This window comes from Nothobranchius furzeri, chromosome 14 (genome assembly GCF_043380555.1).
Source record: "Nothobranchius furzeri strain GRZ-AD chromosome 14, NfurGRZ-RIMD1, whole genome shotgun sequence".
NCBI lineage: Eukaryota > Metazoa > Chordata > Actinopteri > Cyprinodontiformes > Nothobranchiidae > Nothobranchius > Nothobranchius furzeri.
The window spans coordinates 20,735,475-20,759,225 of NC_091754.1; the positions used below are offsets into that span (position 1 = coordinate 20,735,475).

General features: G+C 42.4%; 2 protein-coding genes across 7 annotated transcripts in view; one reads left to right on the forward strand and one right to left on the reverse strand.

Annotated features, from left to right (window-relative positions):
* dync1i2a (dynein, cytoplasmic 1, intermediate chain 2a) overlaps nucleotides 1–4,824 on the forward strand; it is a 22,503-nt gene extending 17,679 nt beyond the window's left edge. For all 4 annotated transcript variants that reach the window (XM_054746929.2, XM_015966496.3, XM_015966497.3 and 1 more), the window contains 5 exons: nucleotides 148–281; nucleotides 1,797–1,941; nucleotides 3,398–3,538; nucleotides 3,616–3,741; nucleotides 3,994–4,824. In XM_054746929.2, the coding sequence (XP_054602904.1) occupies nucleotides 148–281; nucleotides 1,797–1,941; nucleotides 3,398–3,538; nucleotides 3,616–3,741; nucleotides 3,994–4,107 (660 nt within the window). In that variant the 3' untranslated portion in view covers nucleotides 4,108–4,824. The remainder of the gene's footprint in view (nucleotides 1–147; nucleotides 282–1,796; nucleotides 1,942–3,397; nucleotides 3,539–3,615; nucleotides 3,742–3,993) is intronic.
* LOC107390023 (electrogenic aspartate/glutamate antiporter SLC25A12, mitochondrial) lies at nucleotides 4,727–21,703 on the reverse strand. Of its 3 annotated transcripts, none has more exons than XM_015966493.3 (18): nucleotides 21,583–21,703; nucleotides 21,124–21,177; nucleotides 19,738–19,880; nucleotides 18,646–18,761; nucleotides 18,130–18,269; nucleotides 16,189–16,335; nucleotides 15,944–16,082; nucleotides 15,084–15,177; nucleotides 12,883–12,967; nucleotides 11,629–11,710; nucleotides 10,577–10,735; nucleotides 9,606–9,658; nucleotides 9,318–9,398; nucleotides 6,721–6,861; nucleotides 5,924–6,062; nucleotides 5,553–5,711; nucleotides 5,361–5,451; nucleotides 4,727–5,283 (listed from the first exon to the last, which is right to left on the reverse strand). In XM_015966493.3, exons 1-18 carry the CDS (start codon nucleotides 21,592–21,594, stop codon nucleotides 5,097–5,099), a joined length of 2,022 nt encoding a protein of 673 aa, XP_015821979.1. In that variant the 5' UTR covers nucleotides 21,595–21,703; the 3' UTR covers nucleotides 4,727–5,096. The 3 variants fall into 3 exon arrangements, with proteins under 3 accessions (XP_015821979.1, XP_070400074.1, XP_015821981.1); XM_070543973.1 differs by lacking the exon at nucleotides 21,583–21,703 and adding an exon at nucleotides 21,273–21,400; XM_015966495.3 differs by lacking the exons at nucleotides 21,124–21,177; nucleotides 21,583–21,703 and adding an exon at nucleotides 20,208–20,360.
* Between the last annotated feature and the right edge of the window lie 2,048 nt (nucleotides 21,704–23,751).

The following is a 23,751-nucleotide window of genomic DNA, read 5'->3' on the forward strand; positions in this document are numbered from 1 at the left end:
GTTGACCTCAGAGTAATAAACTGTCCGGTGATTTTAATAGCTTGTGCTTGGCAGAATGTGTGTTAACATGAAGCTTGAATCGAGAGCTTGTTACAGATGTTATTCCGTGCCCCCCCCCCCCCCCCCCCCCCCCCCCCCCCCCCGCAGGACAGCATGGAGCTCGTGTTCAAACAGTCCAAAGCTGTAGCCGTCACCTCCATGTCTTTCCCCCTTGGAGACGTCAACAACTTTGTGGTGGGCAGTGAGGACGGCTCCGTCTACATGTCGTGTCGTCATGGAAGGTGACCCACAACACCCCCTCCCTGCACCCCTCCACAAACTTCACCAGGAAGCTGAGGCTACTTGTCAGGCCCACCTCGAACCGAGTGTCAAATAAATAAAGCCCACTCACTTCCCCGTGCAACTCAAATCCAGCACTTGATCTCCTGCTGTTTGAGGTTTCACTCCTGCCCAGTCATCCTGTTTTTCTTTTCCGCTTGTCAGTTGTGTTTGTAAAGGTCGCTCAATATAAACAGACTGCACATGCAGGGGAAACAAACCATTTTTTCCCTGTTGTGTATGCTTTTTCCTCTTTCTCCATATGTTTTTCTGAGTGAGAAAGTTTGTTTACAGTCAGTTATCCCAGGGAGAATTAAAACTGTAGTTCATCCCACAACCTTCTCGTTTGAGAGGCCGGGGCATCTCTAATGGGGGAAGGTCCTCAGCAGAGAAATGTGACTTAAGCTTGGTTTATGCTTGACGCATTCACTTTCCGCTTGGTGATGCGGCTCGCGGCTGGAACGCGCTTCACAACTCGCAGCGTTTATGGTTCATGCGGCTTGTCTCTGCGGTGAGCCAATATTCTCCCAAACTGTAGGGGGCAGCATGGAGCTCTACGGCATGCATCCAACACTACACCATAGTAGAAGAAAAATTACTGTTTACAACATGGCATTCCAGCATTTTTTAACAGCGTCCTCGTCTTTTCCGACAGTGCGAGCTATTTCTCTCCAAGAATTATTAACAACATGTTGATCACGGTGATCTCTGAGAGCTGAATCATACAAATGTCTGTATTTACGAACCTCTGCCATACTAGTTCTTGCCAGTCTGCCATGTTTTTCCGCGTCCGACCGTCCGCGTGGTTAGAAAATTTCCTAGGTGCGCGTTGCGGAAATTTTTGGCCGTGCGGAGGCGCGTGGTTGTTAAAATGAAGCAACTTTTCCGCGCGGAGCCGTGCGGACCTCATGGACGCGTCAAGCATAAACCAACCTTTAAACCACAGCTGGCTCTGAGTAAGGCACGGTAAACCCAGAGTCCACAGAGCGGGCATAGCTGAACAACAGAATCACCTCTGTAATTGGTGGAATAATTTTCCACCTCATTTACAATGGTGTGATACTCTCATCGCAGTTAATAATGCATAAGCATCACTCATGCTGAGTATTTACCCCTCTACATTAATTATCAGAGCCTCAGTCGGATAACAGCTCTGCAACATGTGGTTGAAGGGACACGAGCACTTTTTGCCTCCCTGCTGGTAATTACATGATATAAGTAAATGATTAGTGAACGTGTCCAGGAGAGGTCCATCTGTGCCTGTTGCTTTCCTTCATGCTTAATGAAATGCATAAATAGTTACAGGCAGCCATGCTAACTGCTAACCCTTTGGATGTGTTTGTTACTAAAATTTTCAGCATATTTAAATGCTGCAACTGGTGGCCCGCTTTCCCCATCTGTTGCCTTTGAAGATTAAATTATTATGAACTTGTCGGGGTGTTTTTGTTCATTTTCATCCACATCTGTGTGCTCTACAGCAAAGCGGGGATTAGTGAGATGTTTGAGGGTCACCATGGGCCAATCACAGGGATCCACTGCCACACAGCTGCAGGGCCTCTGGACTTCTCCCACCTGTTTCTTACCTCTTCCTTTGACTGGACGGTGAAGCTGTGGAGCACCAAGGTATCCGTCGCTAACATCTGGATTCATTTACCGGGGTGAAAAAAACTCATGTTTGTTTAATGGAATCCAGGACGTCAAAACTGCATTCATCTTAAAAGTCTGCCGTCTCCGACGTGCTTTCACCCCAAATCAATTGTTTCTTTTGCTGATAAACTATATAAATGAGTGTCTAATCATGCTTAAGACACGTGTAGTCAATAATTTGGCACTTAGTTAAAATTTAAATATTCTGCCTGGAACTGTCAGTGTTGTGTCGTGGTCAGGTAAAAACTCTGCACTTGATTTTAAATCTGCCATCGCTATTGGCTAAGAGGTACACTATGATGTTAGCTGGTACATTATGATGTCAAAAATGTCGTGAGGCTGCCCTCTCGGTCTACAACAGCATTTGTTGCATTTTTCAAACAGGAAGTGGGAGTGGAGTAAGACTCTGGTAGGGGTGACTTGCTCTTTAATGTTTTAATGGCTACAGAGAACTGCTTCGTTCTGAGAAAAGTTGGTATTACGCGTCATAAGCTTAACCACATCATCTTAAATCTGCATGTCCGAACCCACTTTAACATTTGTAACAAAAACAAGTTGGTCACGCTAATGCCAACTGCAGAACGATGCTGCTAACCCTAGCCCGAGCTACCGCTAACACTAGCCCAGGGTACAACAAACACTAGGTCAAGCGACTAATATCCATGTTGAACAAGAGGAAAACAACAAAGGAGCTCACACACATAACGTTCTAGAATGCACTGGGAATATCTAGACATTGAAAAAATGCCAAATAGATGCATCAATTGTAGAGTTATTGTTAAACATTTTCTGTACATTCATTCTATGTATCTTTTCAACTTGCATTTCTTGGTTCTTTTTAAAGTGTCAGTGTTTAAAAAGAACCAACAAATGCAACTTTGAGTTATCTACATGCTGGCCATGGCTATATGGAGTTACTAGCTTCAGGCTAAACCAGCCAATCAGTATGCAGCTCATTTAATATTTCTGTTCCTGCTGAGTGGCTGGGACATAACAGTCTTTCTGTTGTACGCGTTAAAAGGGGTTGTACATGATCGTTTTTCAGGGCTCCTGGGTCATTTTGAGCCCCAACAAAGTTTTGTAAGCTATGAGGCTCAAAGAGCAGTTTTCGATTGTCAAAAAAAAAAAAAAGTTCTAGGACTCCTTTAAAAACCAATGACCAGTAACTCTTCACAGTTCTGCTTCAACTCTCATTGTAAAACTGTTTTGGAGCAATAAACTACAAGTTTAGAAAAGGTTGTTTTTTTGTTCATCTGTGGGAATAAAATTTGACCCGGCATAACTGAGTGGGGACCAGGCCGATAATCTTTGCATTCAAACTCTGCATCCACGTGTTCTGTTACAGAATTGGACAGAATTATATGTGTGACTGGATTACTGAGACACAAACCAACAACTTTTAATTAATGTGGCATCTCTCCCCCTTCTGCAGAACAATAAGCCGCTGTACTCTTTTGAGGACAACTCTGATTACGTGTACGATGTCATGTGGTCTCCAACCCACCCGGCTTTATTTGCGTGCGTGGATGGAGTTGGCCACCTCGACCTGTGGAACCTGAACAACGACACGGAGGTAATCAGAATTTTCCACTTGCAGTTCACAGAACATTTCCTCTGGTGAATAATACTTTGTGCTGTTTTCCTTTTTAGGTGCCCACCGCCAGCATCACAGTGGAGGGGAACCCGGCTCTCAACAGGGTCAGATGGGCTCATTCTGGCAGAGAAATCGCAGTGGGAGACTCGGATGGACGAGTTGTCGTGTATGACGTTGGAGAGGTAAGCAAACATCACAGCTAATACAATTTGAGGCAATTACTCGTGTGTGCTTTGTTGCAGACACAATCGATTAATTACTCAGCACGGCCACTTCACCCTAATGAGATTCATTTAAAAGAGCACCTCAAAGATTTAAATAACTGTTCTGAGCATTTCCAGTCTGTCATTTAACCATTATCGACATAAATGGACGTCGCCTGTTATATGTTTGCAAATTGAGTCATGCTTCCGTTGCGCCCCTCCCCCTCACAGCAAACTGCGGTTCCACGAAATGACGAGTGGACGCGCTTTGTTCACACGCTGACGGAGATCAACGAGAACAGGGACGACGCGGAGGAGCTGGCAGCTCAGCGTCTGACTGCGTGAGCTCAGCGCGGCTGGGTGCTACGTTCAAGGGACCAGTCTGCTGCTTGTTGATGTCAGTTCTGCTTTGAAAAAGATGTAATCACAACATGACTGAAGGAAAAGAATAGATTTTGGGGGTTTCAGAAAGATGTATAGACATCTTATCTTTGACGTTCTTCTTAATTAGACCGCAGTAAGCTGGATGGTCACCTGTCTTCCTCAGATTAACTCCAATGTCTGGACCATCAACCTCAGACACTTTCTAGCCATATTTCCTAAATGGGTCATCTGAATTAACAGCCAAATGCCTTAAACTTTCCCATTTTTATTTACAGCATGTTAAGTCTTAATTTTGAGATTTAAGACCAAAAAAATGCACAAACTCATGAGAATCTGTTCTTCTGTAGCTTTTCATCATTTCCACCGAAGGTTTGATAAAACACCAACATCCAGGAATGTAAGCATCTCATGGCTGAAGTTCAAGTTGTCATCTCGTGTTTGTTGACTAGTAAAATGTTCTACTTTATACAGAAATATTGTTTTATATGAACGTGGGGACCTGCATGCTGAATCTGCTCAGTTATACGATCTGATCCCTGTTGGGTCAAACCTGAGAATGTACTTTTCACAACAAGAAACAAACACTTTGAATGATTTATTTCAACAAAATACAATAAATACACTTGAATTATTTCCCAAATTTCTGGTTATGATTTCAAAATAAATATTTTGAAAATATCTGTACATCTTTGTGTTTTTTTAAATCTGTCACACCAAAAAGGGGAAACGACAACAAAAAAAAGCTGTAACAATCATTTGCTGAGCCATAGTGTCCCTCTGTTGCGAAGTACAATATGTACAGTGCAAAAATGTGCAAGCAATGCAAAAAAAAACAAAAAAAAACAGTCAAAGCCTTAATCATGCAGCATTTAAGGTAGAACAATCAAGTCGGATACATTGAGTTGAAATGTGGAGCGGAGGAACATGCAGCCCTTGCTGCCACAACTTGTTTAAGAGGCCTGAGGTTCTGTTTTAGACTCTCCAGGAGACTTGAACTTGGGTAGGTGCAAACCAAACTTCCTCTCCACGCCAGCGAAGGTTGCAGCGGCCAGACGGTAACCGCCCACATGCTCTGCGGTCACAGAGGGGTAGTCCTTCATCGTGGGTTTGGGAAGGGGCTCAGAGCCAGCAGGTCGACTGAGGATAGAGGCAGATTGGAGCTTCTGGTGCTACAAAGACAAGCTTGTTCTCATGTATACACTTAAAGTACTCACTGTCCTCCAAAGTCAACGTAGAAGAATCTCTGCAACAGTTCGTAGGTCACCAGGGTAACGCCAAACTGCGGTGATGATCTGAAGACACGAGCTATAGGGAGGTAGGTGTATGTGAGGTCAGAGACCAACAACTTCCTTTATTCTTAGAAATAAAAGCACGTGTGGGACAGAAGAGGTGTGTGTGAGTTCTACCTCCTGCGCCCTTCCACAACGCCCTGAAGCCTTCTTCTCTGAGAATCTTCCTGAAACAGTCGATGACTCCACTGTATGTTGTCTGGCCCGCTCGAGCCGCCACCTGGAGCCTGGTTTTGATGACATCGGCAGGGGTCACCAGCGACGCCGCCGGTATACCTTGTCACAAAAACACACAATGAAGCACTTTCACTATGCACGGATGGTGCCACGCTCTGATGTCCCCGCCGCGGCATCACGCCGGGACTGAAATGGCTAAGCCTTCATGGTGCGATTGACAAAAGCATGAAGGCTATTGATGGAGAAACAACGGGAAACTAAAGTCAGACGTTCCTTTATAAAAACCTTGGGGCTTCCCAGATGTTTGTTACCTGCAATTGCTCCAGCTGTGAGCAGCTGCAGAGGCCCAAGCCTTCCATCCTCATCCGTCAGCAGTTTTTTAGTGTGAGCGTAGACAGGAAAGTAGATGGCCGAGAAGGGGATGTCACGCAGGAAGCAAGCTTTGGCCCCCTAACAGAAAACAAAAAGCATTTTTAAACCATATGCATCATTTGAGGGCTAATAAACGGGCAGAGACAGAGGTAGAGCTGGTTTGTCTGGAGGGATTAAAAGGCAGGGAGCTGATTTATTCAACCCACAGGGGGCTTTGGTATTGATGACAGAGGTGAAGAGCCCCAGGGAGAGCTGAAGAGAGACAGATCCATCACAGACACACACACAACCTCACTGTGTTGCCTTCTTTTACGCCCCCAAAATAAATAAAAGTACAGCCTACCATTCATTAAAACAGAGTATGAGCAGAAGAGCTGTGACAAAGCCACAAGGGTCTGAAAAGGAGCAGTAGGTAGCAAAGCGTGATCCCTGACTAATTTGCTGCTGGCTGCATGTTTAACACTATTTTGGAAAATTGCAAACAGTCAACAAGAAAATGTCTGATGTTCAGGTTTCTGTTTCTGATCACAATTATGTCTGTGCAAACACACAAATGGTTCAAATACAGTAGTGCGTCATCTGCAAAATGTTACGATATTCTCTACTTATTCTAAATTTACAAAGGAAGTGTTTTATTTTGTAGTCCACAATATTTATCCTAGTGTTTTTATTATATTTTTGGACTGCCAGAGCATTTTGCACCATCCCGCAGGGTGCTCCAGAGGTGCTGACCCACCTTGTAGAGGCCGAGGAAGCCAAGGTCCCGGACTACGCTCAGGGCACTGACCCTGGGGCCCGTGGTGATCTCCCCAGCCACCTGCAGTCGGATCTTAACAATCTCCAGAGGATTGGTGAAAATCACCTGAGATGCTCCAGCCTGCAAACAAACAAACTGCAGATGAGTTGTTTACATGCAGATATTTACATTTCTGAGGGGGGTTTCTGTCACCCCAGAGGTGAACTCTGGGTGAGATTGTTTCTGGTGTGTAAGCATTTCTTCTTCATGGAAACTTTTACATTATCTTAGTAGACTTCAGCACAACAGATACTTAATTTCAGAGCACAGATCTGACATTTCCAGAATGGCCTTGACAGAAGGAGGAAAAAGCAGGCATTGATGGAAGAACAACTGGGGTCAGAACAAGTCCCGACTCATGGTTGGGAGGCTCTGACCCTGGCACCAGCCCTCTGCTGCCCCCCTCCAGGCACGTCCTGTGGCAGGGTGAGCGGCCCAGCCTGGCCTTGCCCTGCACACTTCCCCAATTCACCCCCCATTCCCAGGGGAGAGCGCTGAATCACCAGGACAGCTAGAGGTCCAGGAAAGCCATGCCCCCGAAGGCATGGCACCCTCTGACTCGGGCACATTTATCACCCTCCCAAATCTAATCAGGCCCCAGGATGGCTGCTGCTGACATTCGGGGCAGGGGTCTTATCTGTAAACATCCGAGAAACGGGCTAAAAAAAGCTCTGGCACATTTAGTCATTTTCAAAGTGGAGGAGGAATATCCGCCCCTCTGAAGATTGATGCGCCCGTCTCGTCTCTTTCATCTTCTTCAGTTTGCTCCGCTGCTGGAAGCGATAATTCTTCGAGTTATCAGATCAACCTGAATTTAAACTTTTATGCATGACGAGTGTTGAGCAGTAACACAAAGGAGCCCAGATATTTGTCATTTAGTCCAGAGGGGGGACATCTTCCCCGTCCTGCATGAGGACCTGCTCTGAGACCACGTTTCACGTTTGTACCCCGTTGTCAAACTCAATCACACTGAGCCCGACCCGGCTTCATCCAGAACCCTCCAGGGCCTCTTCCTCCAATTACTCTCTGACAGGGGTCATGACCCCAAAGACCCCAGTACTCTGAGTCCAACCTGCAGCCTCCACACAACCCTTCTCTTTCATTTCACTACAGTTGAAAATGCAAAGTGATGGAATTACATTTGTATTCCAAAGTCTCTTTCTTTCACTTAAAAGCATAATCACAGATGAAAATACACTGATAGATAAAAACTTTAAATCTTATTCACTCAAATTTACAAAATATCAGCATAAAACTCACAATTATTACACATCTAGAATAAACACAAAAAAATAAAAATAAATGAAGTAAAATACTTCCCACTTGAATTTAATTTGCTTATCAAATATCATTCCTTATAATAAAGCACATACGGTAACAGATCTATAAAAAAAAAAGCATAATCCTGTAATAAAATACTTTCCTAAAGTATTTTGAATAAAATCTCAAAATTTGAGAATGAAATAAAATGAAAAGAAAGTTTCGAGTTAATTTGACTCAATAAAAAATCTTTTAAAATGCTTTTTTTTAAGCTGATGTTATTTGAACTTGGTGTAACTGAGTGGTAAGATAAAGTCAGAATCATATTTAGTAAATGTTTAAAACACTATTTTTAGGTTAATTTCCAGTATTAGATGTTCTTAATTGCATTATATCAAAACATTCAACAGATTTTGCTGTTTTTGTGACAGCGGTTCGCCAGTTCTCAAATTGAAGATGCTGAATGAATGATGACAAGATTAAAACAACTGATTGCTTTGATTTGAAAGGGGGCATATTATGAATAATTCCCGTTTTGCATTCTTTTGTGCTGCCATGTGGGTCTCTACTGCTTCTATAAACACTGTACGTGTGAAAAATAATCTATCTAGCTGTTTTGTGTCCGTGTTTGGTTTTAGAAATTGTGTCTGAAACAAGCTGGTCCAACAAGTCCCCGTTTGTGACATCACAAACAGGAAAATTAGGTTAGAACCACCTCTCCAAGCTAGAGGAGGATTAGCTCTACTACAAGCTCCTCCCAGATATTGCATTTTCTTAACTTATAGTAGCCAGTCAGGTGAGGTGTAGGCGGGGCAAACTCCAACTTGTTTTCTTAAGCCCTGAAACAACTCATTCTGGAAGGTACTGAAACTGTCAAAAATAAAATAGCTAAAATCGCTTTATGTGAGAGAGCTTTGGTCCAGAAAAAACTTCATTAACATGATTTTTAGACTATAGAACTGTTAAACCTTAAAAAATGTCACAATATGTCTGCGTTAATCAAAGTTGCCGCTTTTATGCGGACCATGCGTTGACACACGTCATTCAGCCTTACTTCAGATGGCTGAATCCTTCCCAGCGACACCCTTAAACACTAAAAACATATATTAAACCATGAGATGTGTCAGGAAACCAATAATCTGATGATCTAACTCAGCCATCCACTGTCTGAGGCCAAATCCAACAGGACATGTTCTGTATGTTCCGAAATGTTCTGGCAGCAGCTTTTAGTTCATCTGTGGACAAAATTATCTGAGCTTTACTAAAATAAACCTTACACATCCACCAGCGAGAATCTCTGCAAGGAGAGGGATGGTATCATCCTGCGTGGTGAACTTGTCTCTGACGAAATCATTCACCTGGGGAGAAAAAAGAAGGAAGACATTAAAGAAGAAGAAGAAGGTAAATGAGACACCATCTAAAAGCAAAAGGCAATAATGTTAACTTGAGCTTGATTGCATGGATTCTTCCTGCACTCGGCGTGTTTTTCATTCACAATATAAAAAATATATATATAATCAGAGCAACTTTTCTTCAACACCTAGTCACACGGTGGAACGACTTGCCGTGAGTTTGATAGCCTTCTCCGGGGCGACGCCAATGAGCTGCGGGAGGAGACCTGCAAAATATTATTCATAGATATCATCAGAATACCTGACAGGAACAAAGTCCGCCTTCGTATGAATGCGCATTTTTTATCGTAGATGAATGAAAACATCCACCGAAAGCTAGAGCAATATGAGCCACGGGGGTTCTCGTGAGCCGAAAACGAACCCATAAATATTTACAGATGACGGTTGATGCATGTGGCACAGAGCGCTTATTGAGGAGGAGCAAAAAGTAAAATAAAATCGTAAAAATATGACACTGCTGCTGTTGCATTTGAGACCAGCATTAGGGCTTGATCCCCCTGTTTGTGGGGGAACAGAGAGAGCTGTGTGGTCACGGGGGGAGGCTACAGCAGCGATAACCACCTCACTGTTTCACCGTCTGTCCTTCATCAAACCAGATAAACTTCTGAAGGAGCTGCTGAGTGACCGCTGCTGGTATGCAGCCAGAAAACAGCCGAGCGTGTCTGTCTCTGAGTCAATCACCCTCTTATCTTGTGCGAGAGAGGAGGATGGAGGAGGAGGGGGGAAGGCGGATCACAACAGCGAGGCTCTGCAGAAGAGGAGGCAGCAGTAGATGGCAGTCTTGACTTCCCTCGTAAGAAGAGCTCGAGGGAAGAAGTGTTGTATATCACAAGCCTTCAGCACCATTATCACCTCTCAGGCATCAGACGGCGCTGCTACATGAATACTCCTTGTCGTTCTCCTCAGGGATCTCTCCCAGGTACTGAGATAATAAAACCCCCGGGTGTTTCTTCATTCACTGCCGAACAGGGAGGGCAAAGGTTTCTGGTATCAATTAGCAAACCATGCCCCTGACATTAGCACACAGGCAAATCCGGATATTTTCCCATCACACAGGCTGCTCCGCACGCCACACACACACACACGTCTGCCCTTTTTCAAATGCCATAAAATCTGTGGATTACCTCTGTAAAATCCGAAGAATCCCTCGTAACGGAGGACTTTCTTTGCGCAGTCGAAGCTGTTTTTGTACATCAGCTCTCCCACGAAGGAGCCTGTGGAGCGCTGGTTCTGCATCCGAGTCTTCACCAGGTCGATGGGGTACACAGCCGTGGCACCGGTGGCTAAAAAGAAAACACACACTTGTCACAGATTGAAATCTTGTGTGAGAAATTCATTATTAAGCGACTTAGAACTGCAGGAATCAGGGCATCAAATGTGTTTTTGTTTATTTTTGGTTTGCGAAACCAGACGTTTCAGCTCAAGACACGAAAATGGCAATTGTCAAGTCACACGACCCCAGATATTTCTGATTTGACAGTAAAAAAGTGGGTGAAAAGTTAAATTATTCAGGGCATAAAGAAAAACGTGTCCGTTCAAATGAACTTAAACTTAATTTATGATAATTTAGTTGAATGTTTGTAACAATTATTCTAGAAATATAGCTTCAAGACACCCAGTATGGCCCTTAGTGACCCACAGAAGGGGCCGGACCACAACTTTGGGAACAGCTGCTCTAGAAAGAAAAATGGGACAAACAATGTCAATAAAGAAACTTAAAAAATAAAAAATAAAAGAGTTGGAAAACTATTTCAGAGCATGTACCATCCTATAAACCTGATCTATCAGCTGTGTACTGGGTACAGTATTAAATCTGAAAAATTGTTCGTGTGAACTAAAACACACACACACACACATAGACGCAGATCAGACCATCGATCTGTGGGGCAGTTATGTCAGAGGTTCCTTGTATCAGCTCCCTCTGGTGTAATTAAGAGAGGGAGATTCCAGGGAGTGCGGTTCCAGAAGATTTGTGTCATTCCAAGGCTCCGTCTCCAACGACAGCCTGGAGCCACCGGAGGCACGGCAGCACAATGCCGGAGCCTCACATAACAGTCCCTCTCCAGTCCCTCTCCATGAAACACAATGGTCGGCCCCAGGGCCTCAGAGCACCAGTCGGTCGGCTAGAGTTACCCCTCGGGCGAGCTGGGGGCTCCGCCGCAGACATGTCACTCACCTCCAGCGATTGAGCCCAGAGTGAACCTGTAGGCAGATTCTGCAGCCTGGAGCCAGACTGACCGGGACGTTTCGTGAGCGTGCTGTATGGGGGGAAAAAGACACCAGCAGTCAGACGAATCTGGAGAAAGACAGAAGGGGGGGATCAGAGCTGGCTATTAAAGCCACAGTGAACCAGATACATTGTGGAAAGAAAAATGTTATGGTAGAGCATAACGAGGCGAAGGAATGCAGACGTTTCTGTCTGATTCATCAGCGGCGTGTATTCAATGTCAGAGGAAGATTAGCTCAGGGGATAACTGAGAAGGTGTAGCCGACCAACTTAGAGATTTTTATTTTTATTTCGTTGCAAAGTTTTATTTCTCTTTTATCTACTCAATCTCTGGATCGGCATTTGGTGTTGAAAGCAGAGCTTGTTTGTTTTGGGGAACCGATTAGCCCAACGACCTTTTTCCATGTACAGATAAGAATCTACATGAATATTACACAGTTGGGCTCAGTTGGTGTGTGTGTGTGTGTGTGTGTGTGTGTGTGTGTGTGTGCGTGCGTGCGTGTGCGTGTGTGTGTGTGTTAAGTAAAGCAGATCGCCCTTTTCCTCTTCCCAGATGCTTCCACCGAGGGCCGCATGCTAACAAGATTGAGGTCTTGATCAAAGGCTTTAAACAATTAGTCAACTTCCACCGAAGGGCAGGCCTGAGAGCTGCGGCACCCCCCCAAAGGAATCAAATTCCAGACCTCTGGGCGAGAGTCTCGGGAGCATGAGTGTCCTGAAAGCTCTGACAACAGCGTGACACAGAGCCGTGTTATCCGGTGGAAGCATTTTGTTCTCCCACGTCCACCTTGCCTCCCACTCCCCTCCTGCCATTAGCGGACTTTGCTAAAGGCTTCTAAAACTTCTCGAGCCCCATGGTGATAAAAGCCTCTTATTAAGCGCCTTAGATGTGTGATTGCAGCTGATGCGTATGTGCCACCATACTGAATAAAATAGGAAGAGCCTTTCATGGAGAGCTGCAACGCAACAATCCATTCCTCTTCTATGACTATAATTGGTGTACTTTTATCTGGGAGTTTAAGAAATGCACTTCACAAGGGAAGAAAAACACGGGCTCTCTGCTAATTCAGTGACTGAACATTCTGCCTTTTTTTTTTTTTTTTTTGCTCCTTTCTGAAAGGGAAGCAGAAAAAGAAGAGGAAAAGGCTTTGATGAAAGGCAAAAGGAGGATGTGAGGCGTATTAGAGGAGGCACTCAGGCTACCGGTCTCTGGGTTTCTGCTAGGTGGTACGGCATGGCTCCTTCTTCCAGCGGGGCGACTCTTTCGATGTCTGTGTGATTCAGACGCCTTAACGAAAAACACCATGGGGGAGAAAGAAAGAGAGTGGGAGTTAGGCCAGGAAAAAGCAGAAAAAACCCTGGATCTATGGTGATGTAAGATTTTCCACAGGCTCTTTTACAGCCGTATAACTCAAAAGTTACTGGAACTTTAATTCAAGCTTATATAAACAACAGACAAACAAAGCTGGAGCAGATCCCATGGCCCGGCGAGTAAATGAAAGTGTTTTGTTACTGAATGTTCGAGACACAAATGCTCCCCGCTGGCTCAGTGCATCATAAAGTCTGTATCTATGTTTTATGTTCGTCTTATAAAATCAGCCGGTGGAGCCACTGCTGCAAAACTAAATGAGCAATAATATCTTTACAGCCAGTAAAAAGACCTATAACAGATTTATTCACCTCAGAATAAAAACAAAACATTTCGTAAAACCTTTGTGAATCCCTTTAAATGAAACTTGCAGAAAATTGAGGCAAATGTGCAGTTTTAATCTGGGTGGTTTGTATTCACAAAAAAGTATGCAAAGTGTGATAATTATTGATGACTCTGGTTCAAAGCAGTTATCTAGGATTGGTTAGTTGTTTAGTAGTGGCAGCTTCAGTGGCTAGCAGGTAGTAACTCACTTACATATTTAATTTAACCAATATTTACACAATTAAAGAGGAAAAGGCTCATCATAAAATATAACTTTACCTCAGGTGTTATGTGATGTGACATTAGGTAGGTCTGTTCCATTTAACAGTTTCCTTTGACCAAGGAAGGACAGTGTCCTTTAAGCATGGCGCCTCACCTGGCCTACCAAGGCACTATGACATTGAAAATAGTGATGGGAATTCTGGCTCTTTTTACAGAGCCGGTTCTTTCGGCTCCCAAGTGGCTCCTCAGATTTTCTGTTGCGTAAAGTATATTTATCACCAAAAATAATGCAAAACTATATGTAAAATGATTTACTAATGTAAAAAAATGCAATATATCAAATATTTATCATTTATATGGACTTATTTACTGAACACTTTAAGAAATCTCAACTTTCCGACTGCTGTCGCCCATTTTCTCACCGTCTTCAGCGCACTTTCCTCTCTCTCGCTCGCTTTTTCCTCCTCCTCATTCCCTCTCGTCCCCCTCCGCCTGCATGCGCTCTGCTGTGTGTCTGTCTGAGTCTGATCCTCCCTCTTCCCCACCCCTGCTGCTCTGTGTGTGTGGACAGTCTGGACACGCAGTTACACATGTTGACCAATCGCCTGTGGCTTTCACCAAAGCAAGAGAGGAGAGGGGGAGGGGAGGGAGGGTGACGGCCCCCAATGACGAGCCGGCTCCCGTCGTTCACTTCATAGAGCCGGCTCTTAGAGCCGGTTCGTTCGCGACCGACACATCACTAATTGAGAAGCACCCCACCGTTTAGCACACCAACCTAGCTTCAATGCTAACTGAACTTTTGCGGAATTAATGTCAGTCTGTAAAGTCTAAGCTAACTGTGTAAGCGTAGGGAAGTGAAAAAAATTACTTTTTTGGTGTGTTGGAGCTAAGTGATTAGCGTCATATTCCACCTCACGCCATGTTGAACTGTTGTTTTAGCCTCTTGTAGTGTTAGCAGAGGTGTGCTAGCATCACAAATGCTGGATTCATGCCAGTTTTAAACGTTTTCCTGCTTGAACATTGCAGATTTGAATAAAAATGGTAATTACCAGCTCCTGCAGAACCCGATGCAGGCTGAAGAAATAATTCAGCAGAAAGAATTAGGTGTGTGTGAGCAGGAGCATATCAAAAACACTACTTGTTTGTTGTGCTGCAAGGCTAATTATGTGTATGTGGTGTGGTTTTCAGCTCCAGGAGCTTTAGCCATTTCAAAATCTAAAATCTCCTTCTCATTTTCCTTGATGACATCCTGCTACAGACCATGGCCTTAAAAACAAAAAAATTATTTTATAAGTTTGGTGATTATTAATAAATCATGAAGTACGCCAAGGATATAAGTATGCCCTGAATGTGCAAAATTTTAGTCTCTGTAAACCCGTGCAAAGGAACAGATGCTGTCTGCACTCTTCCCATGGGGCCTTTAAGTGGATCACCTGTTAACTTTGTCAACAGAGCAACTCTGTTTCACTACAGCGACGCAGCATCTTACCCGGAGTGAGAGTGGAGCCCGACGAGCTGGAACAGGATGTCTATCTCCATCGGAGTGATCTGACCAAACTTATTTGCGACGTGAACAAACTCCTCTAAAAAGAGAAGAAAAAGACTTGAAATTTTTCAAAGCGTCAAACTGAGCTGAAAACATTAGGCTATTTTCAATTTGATCATATTTGCAAATCCCACCGCTTGTTTTGATGTTATTGTCTTTGCATGAACGCTATTGCAGCTAAAATACAGCTTGCAACAAGTGTTTCAAGCCATTAAACTTGTTCTGTGCACGCTTTAGCTCCCTTTCTCCCTCCATACACAAAGTGAACATGCACTCTCTTCAAATTTAGCTTTTCACCACAGCCTGCTAAGTAACACAGGAGCCATCAGGTGGTCTTTCTAAAAAGAAACTTAATGGTAGTTGTTGAAGAAAGGAAAAGAGTTGTTTATTTCTGCAAAGACCTTCCTGTCAGATTCAACAGATGCACTGTTTGCTTTCAAGCCTGATGTGGAGTGCTGTATTAACATATTTCTGTGACTGAAATGGACATGTGAGCATTGGCTTAAAACTGGTGGATACGTGAAGTGTTTGGTGACAAATAACAATAATTATTAGCAAATCGTATTTGTAGAGTTTTTTTCTACATGGAGGAAAACCATGTAGGGAGAGGAGATTGTAAACAAACAAGACTGGGATTATAAAGCACCTGTATGTGACAATACTCAGATTACCAGATTAAAAATGTTTATTTACCTTTGTAATTTAGTGCTAGAGTAAATGTCCCATCTGCTATTGATACAGTCAAAAATACAACCACAGATAAAGAACAAAATGTAAAATCCCAGCAGATTTTTCAGGAGTACCTTTGGTAACCAGTGTGTCTTTGTGCGTGCCAGTGAGGGTGCTGTAGATCTTCCGTATCAGCTCCATGTTGTTGAGGAGAGCATTGAAGGCATTAAAGTAGGAGAAGCTCACCATGTGGGAGGTGCCGCCTCCTGCAGCCTGCAGAAACATCCCCAACAAACGATGTCAGAACTGGTCGCATCATCTTGATTGTTGTGATTGTTTTAAATGTAAGATAATACTATCAATGTGTTCTACGACTCACTGAAACCAGATTTTCTTCTACAAAGGGTGTCAGCATGTGGTGCCTGATGGTGGCCATGATGTCGCTGAAGTCCAAGGCAGTGATGGTGCCAGTTTTGTTCACGTCTTTAAGTGCAAACGCCTGGCGAGCATGCTCCAACTGCAGCTCCTGCAGAAGCACACAGGCACCAAAAAAAATTTACAGCTGAACTTGTACCTGTGACAAAGAGCACTGCTTTGCAAGTTTGCAACAAAAGGAAACTTTGAAGGGAAAAAAGTGGACTGGATATCAGTGTTATAGATATAAAAGTCATCAGATGTGACAGAGTAATACAAGACTTCATAATCTTCAAACACTAATGGAAACCATATCTTAAGGAGTCTGATCCCTGAGCAGAGATGGTGTGTGTGGGTGTGTGTGTGTATGTATGTGTGTGTGTGTGTGTGACGAGGTGATTCAGTATGGCAAGCGTGCAATCAGGACGGGGATGTAGGAAGAGGCTGAGCCCAGGTCAGTAACTGCTGTCAGAGCTCATTGTGCAAAACCAGAAGATCCTGCAACACTGAGCTGTTTCTTTATCCTCACAGTGTGATTCGGAAAACCAAGTCATTGGATTATAGCCCAAAATTCAATTATCACAGAGAAGAACGTAACCCTCAATGATCATGACAGAAAAATGAAGACATGTAAATGAAATCCTGTTCACGTGGAGGTCGTTTGGTAAAGCGGTGGGAACCTCTAGTCAAGTATAATAAACCACAAAGTGCTCTGAGGGATCCCACGCTGAAGTGGGGAAGAAGCTCAGCCTGTGTAACTCCAGGACCACCCAGTTTCTTCCTGAGAGCAAGGCCCTCCACTCCAAACCACGTTCCTCCTTCGGTCTGCTGCTGCACAAGAACTCACGTCTCACTCAGAAACAGGTAATGTCAGATAAAGCCAATTGAAGTTTTGAGCATCTTTAATGCTGCAAACAGCAAACAACCAGCTGAACCAAATTAGACTCAGCGTTTTTTTTAATGTAACTTCACTCTCATCTCCAGCTTCAGATCATCTGAGCATCTTTCATTAAGGTGAAATGTCTGTGAAGGTTCTCAGTCATCCAGGTCATTGAGGTCTAAGGAGCTTTGAAAGAAAAGCATCCATTTGATCTCCACCATTTGACCTTAGAACTGAAGAAGCCTCTCGGATGAGAGGTGAAACTTCTTCAAGCAACTCAAAGAAGTCCAGACGCTTTTCTTTCAAAGCTCCTTAGATTAAGGTGAAATCTGGAATTAAAGCTAGTTTTGCTATAGCTTAGCTTGTCTTCTACATCCAGTACAAATTTGTGCGCAGATAATAAAATGCAAATATAAAATTTACAATTTTACAAAGAAATAAACATTTCTAAATTGTTTTATAGAATAACTGATAAAATTTTGATGTTTTAGGTTAAATTTGACTAAAAACTGACTAAAATTTAAATCAATCATGTGATTAAACATATTATTTTACACTAAACATAACATAAACAAACACACCAACAACAAATATGCTGAATAAAAAACTTATGTGCAAACTTTTTTAAAACAAACTGTTAAAAAGGAGAAAGCGGGATCTGCAGCTTATGAATGCCAACCTTCTCTCAAATACTTTTTATTTATCAAACAAAATTATTGTGATGATACTAATCATAATGATTAAATATCCACATTATGTAAAAAACAATTAACCAAATACCCACAGGAAAAACATACAGGATCAGCTAAATATAATAAGAAAAAATATTTACAAAAATTAATTATTTTTCTTATTTCTGCAACTTTCATGCAGATCTGTCTTGTTCATCATACTTCAACTTTATTTTTGTATTTTCAATTCTAATTTTTATGATCAGTTGTTCAAATGTTTATTTTTAAGGGAGGGAGTGCCTACAAAAAAATCCTACAGCATTTTGTTTTATGATTATTATTATTTGCGGTCTACCTGCAGAAACTGAGTGAACTCTGCATAGCTGAGGTTCTTGTTTCTTTCGTGGCCGAAGTGCAGCCTGATGAACTCGCAGTTCCAGTTGAAGGGGATGTGGTGATGAGCTGTAGTTTGGCTGAAGATGTCACGAACATTTTCTGAGTTCAATAAAAAGTTCAAATCAAAACAAAGACAACAGAAGGAAATCCAACACTGAGTTGTTATCTCTCTTTACTTCAATAAAATGTCACTTTAAAAAGCAAATCGGAGAAATCCGTGGCTCCAGACTCTAATTAGTCTGGAAACTGTTTTCCAAAATATCTTGTTTTATGACAAACTAGATTATTTGTCTTTGTGTCAAAAGAAGCTGGATATTTTAGAGCTCTTGATGAGCTAAATGCTTAATGAGAAAAATAATATTTATAGCTGCTCTTACTTTTCTTTTTAGACGAGCCCACAAATTGGACTTTATTGTGGAGATGCCATATTTTTACATTTTTTTTAATATTTGAATTTTCCACCAAACATACGTACCGAATGAGATGTTTCCTGTGCCCGTTTTATCAAACAACTGAAAGGCCACGATGAAGAGGGCATCAGGAGCACACAGAACTGATTCAAAGGCCAAAAACTCTTGGAAAGAGATCAATCTGTTTGGAAGATTGAGGAGAAAAAGGAAGATAAGGCTTCCACAAAATCACACATTTCACCTTCCTGCTTCCTGGAAGGCCGACAGCAATGATTTAAAGCTGATGTTATTAAAAAAATGTTAAATGTAATCTTTTGCAAAAACGAGTTTATCTGAAGCTGCATTATTCATTCCTGCAGAAAACTTTGGTGCCTTTCTAACATCTATCATAGTGGGCAACCATGGCAACGGGATGAGAGTTTCCACACGTGAGCATCAGACAGATGCATTTAAAAAGAGATGCATTCCCTTTAAGGATAAAAAAGGAATTTCCTGCACTGCTGAACAGGATCAAATTGGAAAACTGAGAATGCAATATTCAAACATGGCAGCAGGAAGATATTCCAGCATCCTAAAAGTCTATTTTGGACTGATTTCAGTCTGAAAGAGTAGACACATGCTGCAAACTAAAGGAGGATGGATTGTTATCAACAGATGGTGGACGTGTTGTGAATAAATGATTCTGTTACTGATCTGCTAACAGGGATTTTTTTTTCTGTTTAATGTTCTGATAAAATTCATCACTTCCTGTTTTTATCATCATCATTGGCTCAGTTAATACTAGGAAACAAAAATAATGAAATATTGACAGTTTCTGCTGACTTCATCAAGCTCTCTCTCTCTCTCTCTCTCTGTCTCTCTCTCTCTCTCTCTCATAGACATCCACTTTCCATCAGCTGCTATACAATTTCCTTTTGGTAATTAAGTGTAATTTTTTTTATTATTTCAATTTGTGACACAAACAGTAAATGTTACATTTTCTTGTTTTAAATGTAAATAAAGGACATACAACTAACAAAAAGTTATTCTAAACAATCTTTGACATTGACACCTCATCCACAAATGCACATTTTCCTATTTAGTGCAGCACTACCTTGAAACTGTCTAATAAAGATACTTGCAGGGAAAACAAGAAGATTTTGTTGACTGCAGCTCACCCATCTTTAGTTGTGTCAGCCACTCCGGCTACGAGCTCCACGGTTTTGGGGTTGTGCTGAGGCTGTGTGTGCAGACCCAAATAATTCTGCACAAAGTCTCTAGGGGTCATGTAATGCTCTCCATCCTGCACCACGCTGGCATACTGCAGAGGGGGCGACATGAGATGAGCTGTAAACACTACAGGGGTGAAGTGACATCTAGTTTCACACAGAAAAATTATAGAAATTGTATTTTATATGCATTTTCCCTTGTAACATTGCTTTGTTTAAGAATCTCACTTTATTCATCCTAAAGATTATTTTTTGGCCTTTTTGCATCTTATAATGACGGTAATGAAATGCATCATGCTTATTTGAAACATTTCCCTTTCAAATCCTTTTATATGAGTAATTATCTGGTAAATGCACTAAAAGAATAATTCAAAACTTGATTAAACTGGTGAGAATTCATTTAAATGCTCTTTACTCACCAGTTTGGAATCTCTTAAAAGATGAGCTGCTGTAAAATCCCATTAAATGACTTGAAGTGACACAATGCACAGCATACAGGACAGATAATCTAAAGCTGTGACCTTTAAGCTTTGAGCTGTGCACAGACTCTACTCCACATGTCCAAAGCAACATCTGATCTCAGTCAGGCTTTAAGATGCAAAGTCATTTATAGAGCATGGGTACGGTTACAAGTTGGCACCAAGATAGCTCTGGAAGCAGAAGTGGGGCATGAACCAGCAACAGAAAGGCCAAACTCATGGGTCTGAGCCAAGTTCTGATAAAGAAGGTCGAGGGTGTGGGAAGAGAGCCCCCCAACGCTAAATGTTCACAGGGCTGCAATTCAACGCACTTGGCTGAATTAACATTTTAAATTAAAATATCAATTCAAAGCAATCTATTTCCATATTTTTCCCAGCACAATTGTATATCTATTCATCTTCACAGTGGGCCTCAAGTAGTTCTTAATCAAATTATCCAGGCAGTCAGAACAAGCTCCCAGTAATTAAACCCTTTTTACCTGATAATACATGAAAATTATGCATGCCTGTTATATTTGAACCATAAGACGGCTTGAGTGTAAAAATGATTTTCACTTTCAGGAGCAAGTTTGCACTCCAAACAGGATGCATGAAGGGTAAACAAACTCTACTTGTGACGTGAGTTTTTGAAGGGCAAAGAGTTGAAGTTGGTTTAAACTTTCAGGAGAAGTTTTGACATCAAAATCGCACACAATAATAAAAAAGTGAATGTTTGGGCAAATGTAGTAAACACATTTGAAATGATCTTTAGGACAGGATTGATCTGAGCTGGTTGGGTAAAGGTCTGTGTGTTTTGTGAGAATTAAGATAAAAAACATATTTTAGATTTTATTTTATTTTATTAAAATGCTCTTACCTTAAGAAAGATATTCTTCAACTCGTGAGGGTCAGCTCTTTTTGTGGCTTGCACCTGTAACACACAAGTTTGATTCCGAATTTAAAAAAAATGCTGTCAGAGAACTCAGATGATGTCTTAAGTTTGATCTCAGCGCTGAATAAAAATACTTTTTCAATAATCAGCTGATAAATATAAAAAGCACGACACGAGTCGAACTGAAATGCGATGTTTCCTCTCAAAATCAGCCTCGGAACAAAAGTCTCAGTTACACAAAAGCATCAGAGAGAAATCACAGTGATCTCCTGAGCGAGGCCGGGATGCGGAGCTAAAGTCGCTCCGCTGCGTTTCACATAGACGCTCTAAACCCGCACGTCCGCGCAGATGAGCGGTCCTCCCACATCCGACAGCGCAACGCTCGCCGCCGCTTTTCCTGCCTTTTAAACTAATTTCTGATAAGAAATCTTTGACGGGAGTCACCTTGACCGCCATGCTGGATGTGACGTCAGCTGCAGTGGACTAACTAGCGCACGCGCTGGGCTTCGGGATGCCAGCGCGCGGGCATGACAGAGGATGCTTGAGACACTCAGCTATATTTAACCAGGTGTTGTCCTTTTTTTCTAATTGAGCCGCTGGGATGAGAGGAGCTACAGCTGATGTGTTACAGTGTTTCCGGTCCCCAGACAATAAAATAAGCAAACAATTAAATAGACAAACAGCAAGTGGTATGGCTGAATTCCCTCAGATTTTAATTACACATTTAGGTCATGTGTCCGTCTGTCCCTTTATTACGGAAAAGGGAACAAATTTCAACATTAAACAAGAAAAAGTGCTTTACCTATATGCATGAGGGCATGGGCTGATCCACGGGTGATCAAAGGGGTGCATGAACCCAGACTGGAAGCTATTCTGACTCTTTAATAAGTTAAATTGACAAACTGACCCTTTGAACAGTTCTGAGAACTTTCCTGAAGCTTTTTGGAAAGAAGAAAAGAAAAGTCCAACTTAAGTGTTGATAATGTATCTGTTGAAAATGAGAAAGTATTTTCCACAAGAAATTCTGATTGAACATGAAGGTACAATGATATCAGATTACACAGCATAAAGAAGACATCCAGAACTTAAAACAAATGATAGATGACTTGAACTTTGGAACATTGTTTTCTGCGTCCAAATACAAAGGCTTGAACTTTGAGATAAACAAAAGAGAAAAGTATGAAAAGGTTGATGCCTGTCTGAGAAAAGTGTATAAAGTGTGCAGTGAGGGGTTTTACAGCCTTAAAATATTGTGGCGGTGGGCTGAGACGAGCACGTCTGCGGAGGAGAGGAGAGTGCACCGTGCCACGTCTGGAGCACATTAGTAATCAGCGCTCCTATACGTCTTTAGGAGGATAAATACAGACAAGAGTGTCTGCAAAGTGACGACGAGAGAATGAAACGCTGGAGTGAGCATGTGCAAATAAAACTGTTGAGAAACAGACATTCTGATGTGTTTTCGTGTGTGTGTATCTGTATGTACCCCAACAATAGCTGTGTACATTACAGACATGTCTAATAATTGTAAAAAATGAAGCTGATTATGCGGATTTTGCATATTGTTAATAATTTTTAGAATGTAAAACCCGTGATAAAGGAACGACCACTGTCGCACCTTTCAGGAGTTGGAGGACTCCAAAGCACTTTACACTTTACACTACAGTCAGTTTTTAAGAACACTGTAATCCACCCGCTTCTTAAAAAATCGAGTCTTGACCCCTCTCTCCATAGCAGCTTCAGACCCATCTCTAAACTACCGTTCATCTCCAAGATCTTGGAAAAGGTTGTGGCTAAACAACTCACAGCTGCTCTTGATGAACATAACATCTATGATAGCTTCCAGTCAGGTTTTCGTAGAGCTCATTCTACTGAAACAGCTCTTCTTAGGGTCTCTAATGACCTTCTGACTCACAGTGATGCAGGGGACTGTTCTGTTCTGGTCCTGCTGGACCTGACTGCAGCCTTTGACAATGTTGACCATCACCTGCTACTGGAGAGGTTGAGAGACTGGGTAAGCCTATCAGGAACTGCTCTGGAGTGGTTCTCCTCTTATCTTTCTGAGCGCTCCTTTTCTGTGGCCGTCTCCAAGTTTATGTCCTCCACCACCTCCCTTACCCATGGTGTCCCACAAGGTTCTGTGCTGGGGCCTCTGCTCTTCCTCCTCCATCTTCAGCACATCCTGAGCTCCTTCAAAGGAATCACCATCTTTATGCAGATGACATCCAACTGTACATCTCCTTTAAGCCCCATGAGATGTCTGAGCTGCAGCTGTTACACACCTGCTTAGACTATTAAAACCTGGATGGCTGGGAGCTTTCAACAACTGAATGAAGATAAGACTGAGATCCTCATCTGTGCTCCAGACAAGCTGGTTCCCAAAGTCAGAGACTCTCTTGGTCAGCTTGCTTCTCACACCAAACCTTCCGTCAGGAATCTTGGTGTGACCTTTGACCCAGCTCTCACCCTGAATTCTCATGTCAGTTCTCTTGTTCGCTCTTCCTTCTTCCATCTCAGGAACATTGCAAAGCTGAGTCCCATTCTGTCCCGCTCTGAACTTGAGACAGTTATCTACACCTTCATCTCCTCACGCTTAGACTACTGCAACTCTTTTCA

Coding starts and splice junctions, on each gene's coding strand:
- LOC107390023 (XM_015966493.3), bottom strand. Junction 15,178..15,943: donor AGACACACTGGTTACCAAAG/GTACTCCTGAAA, acceptor TTCTCTTTTTAG/AGGAGTTTGTTCACGTCGCA. Junction 11,711..12,882: donor TAGCAGAAACCCAGAGACCG/GTAGCCTGAGTG, acceptor CCCCCCATACAG/CACGCTCACGAAACGTCCCG.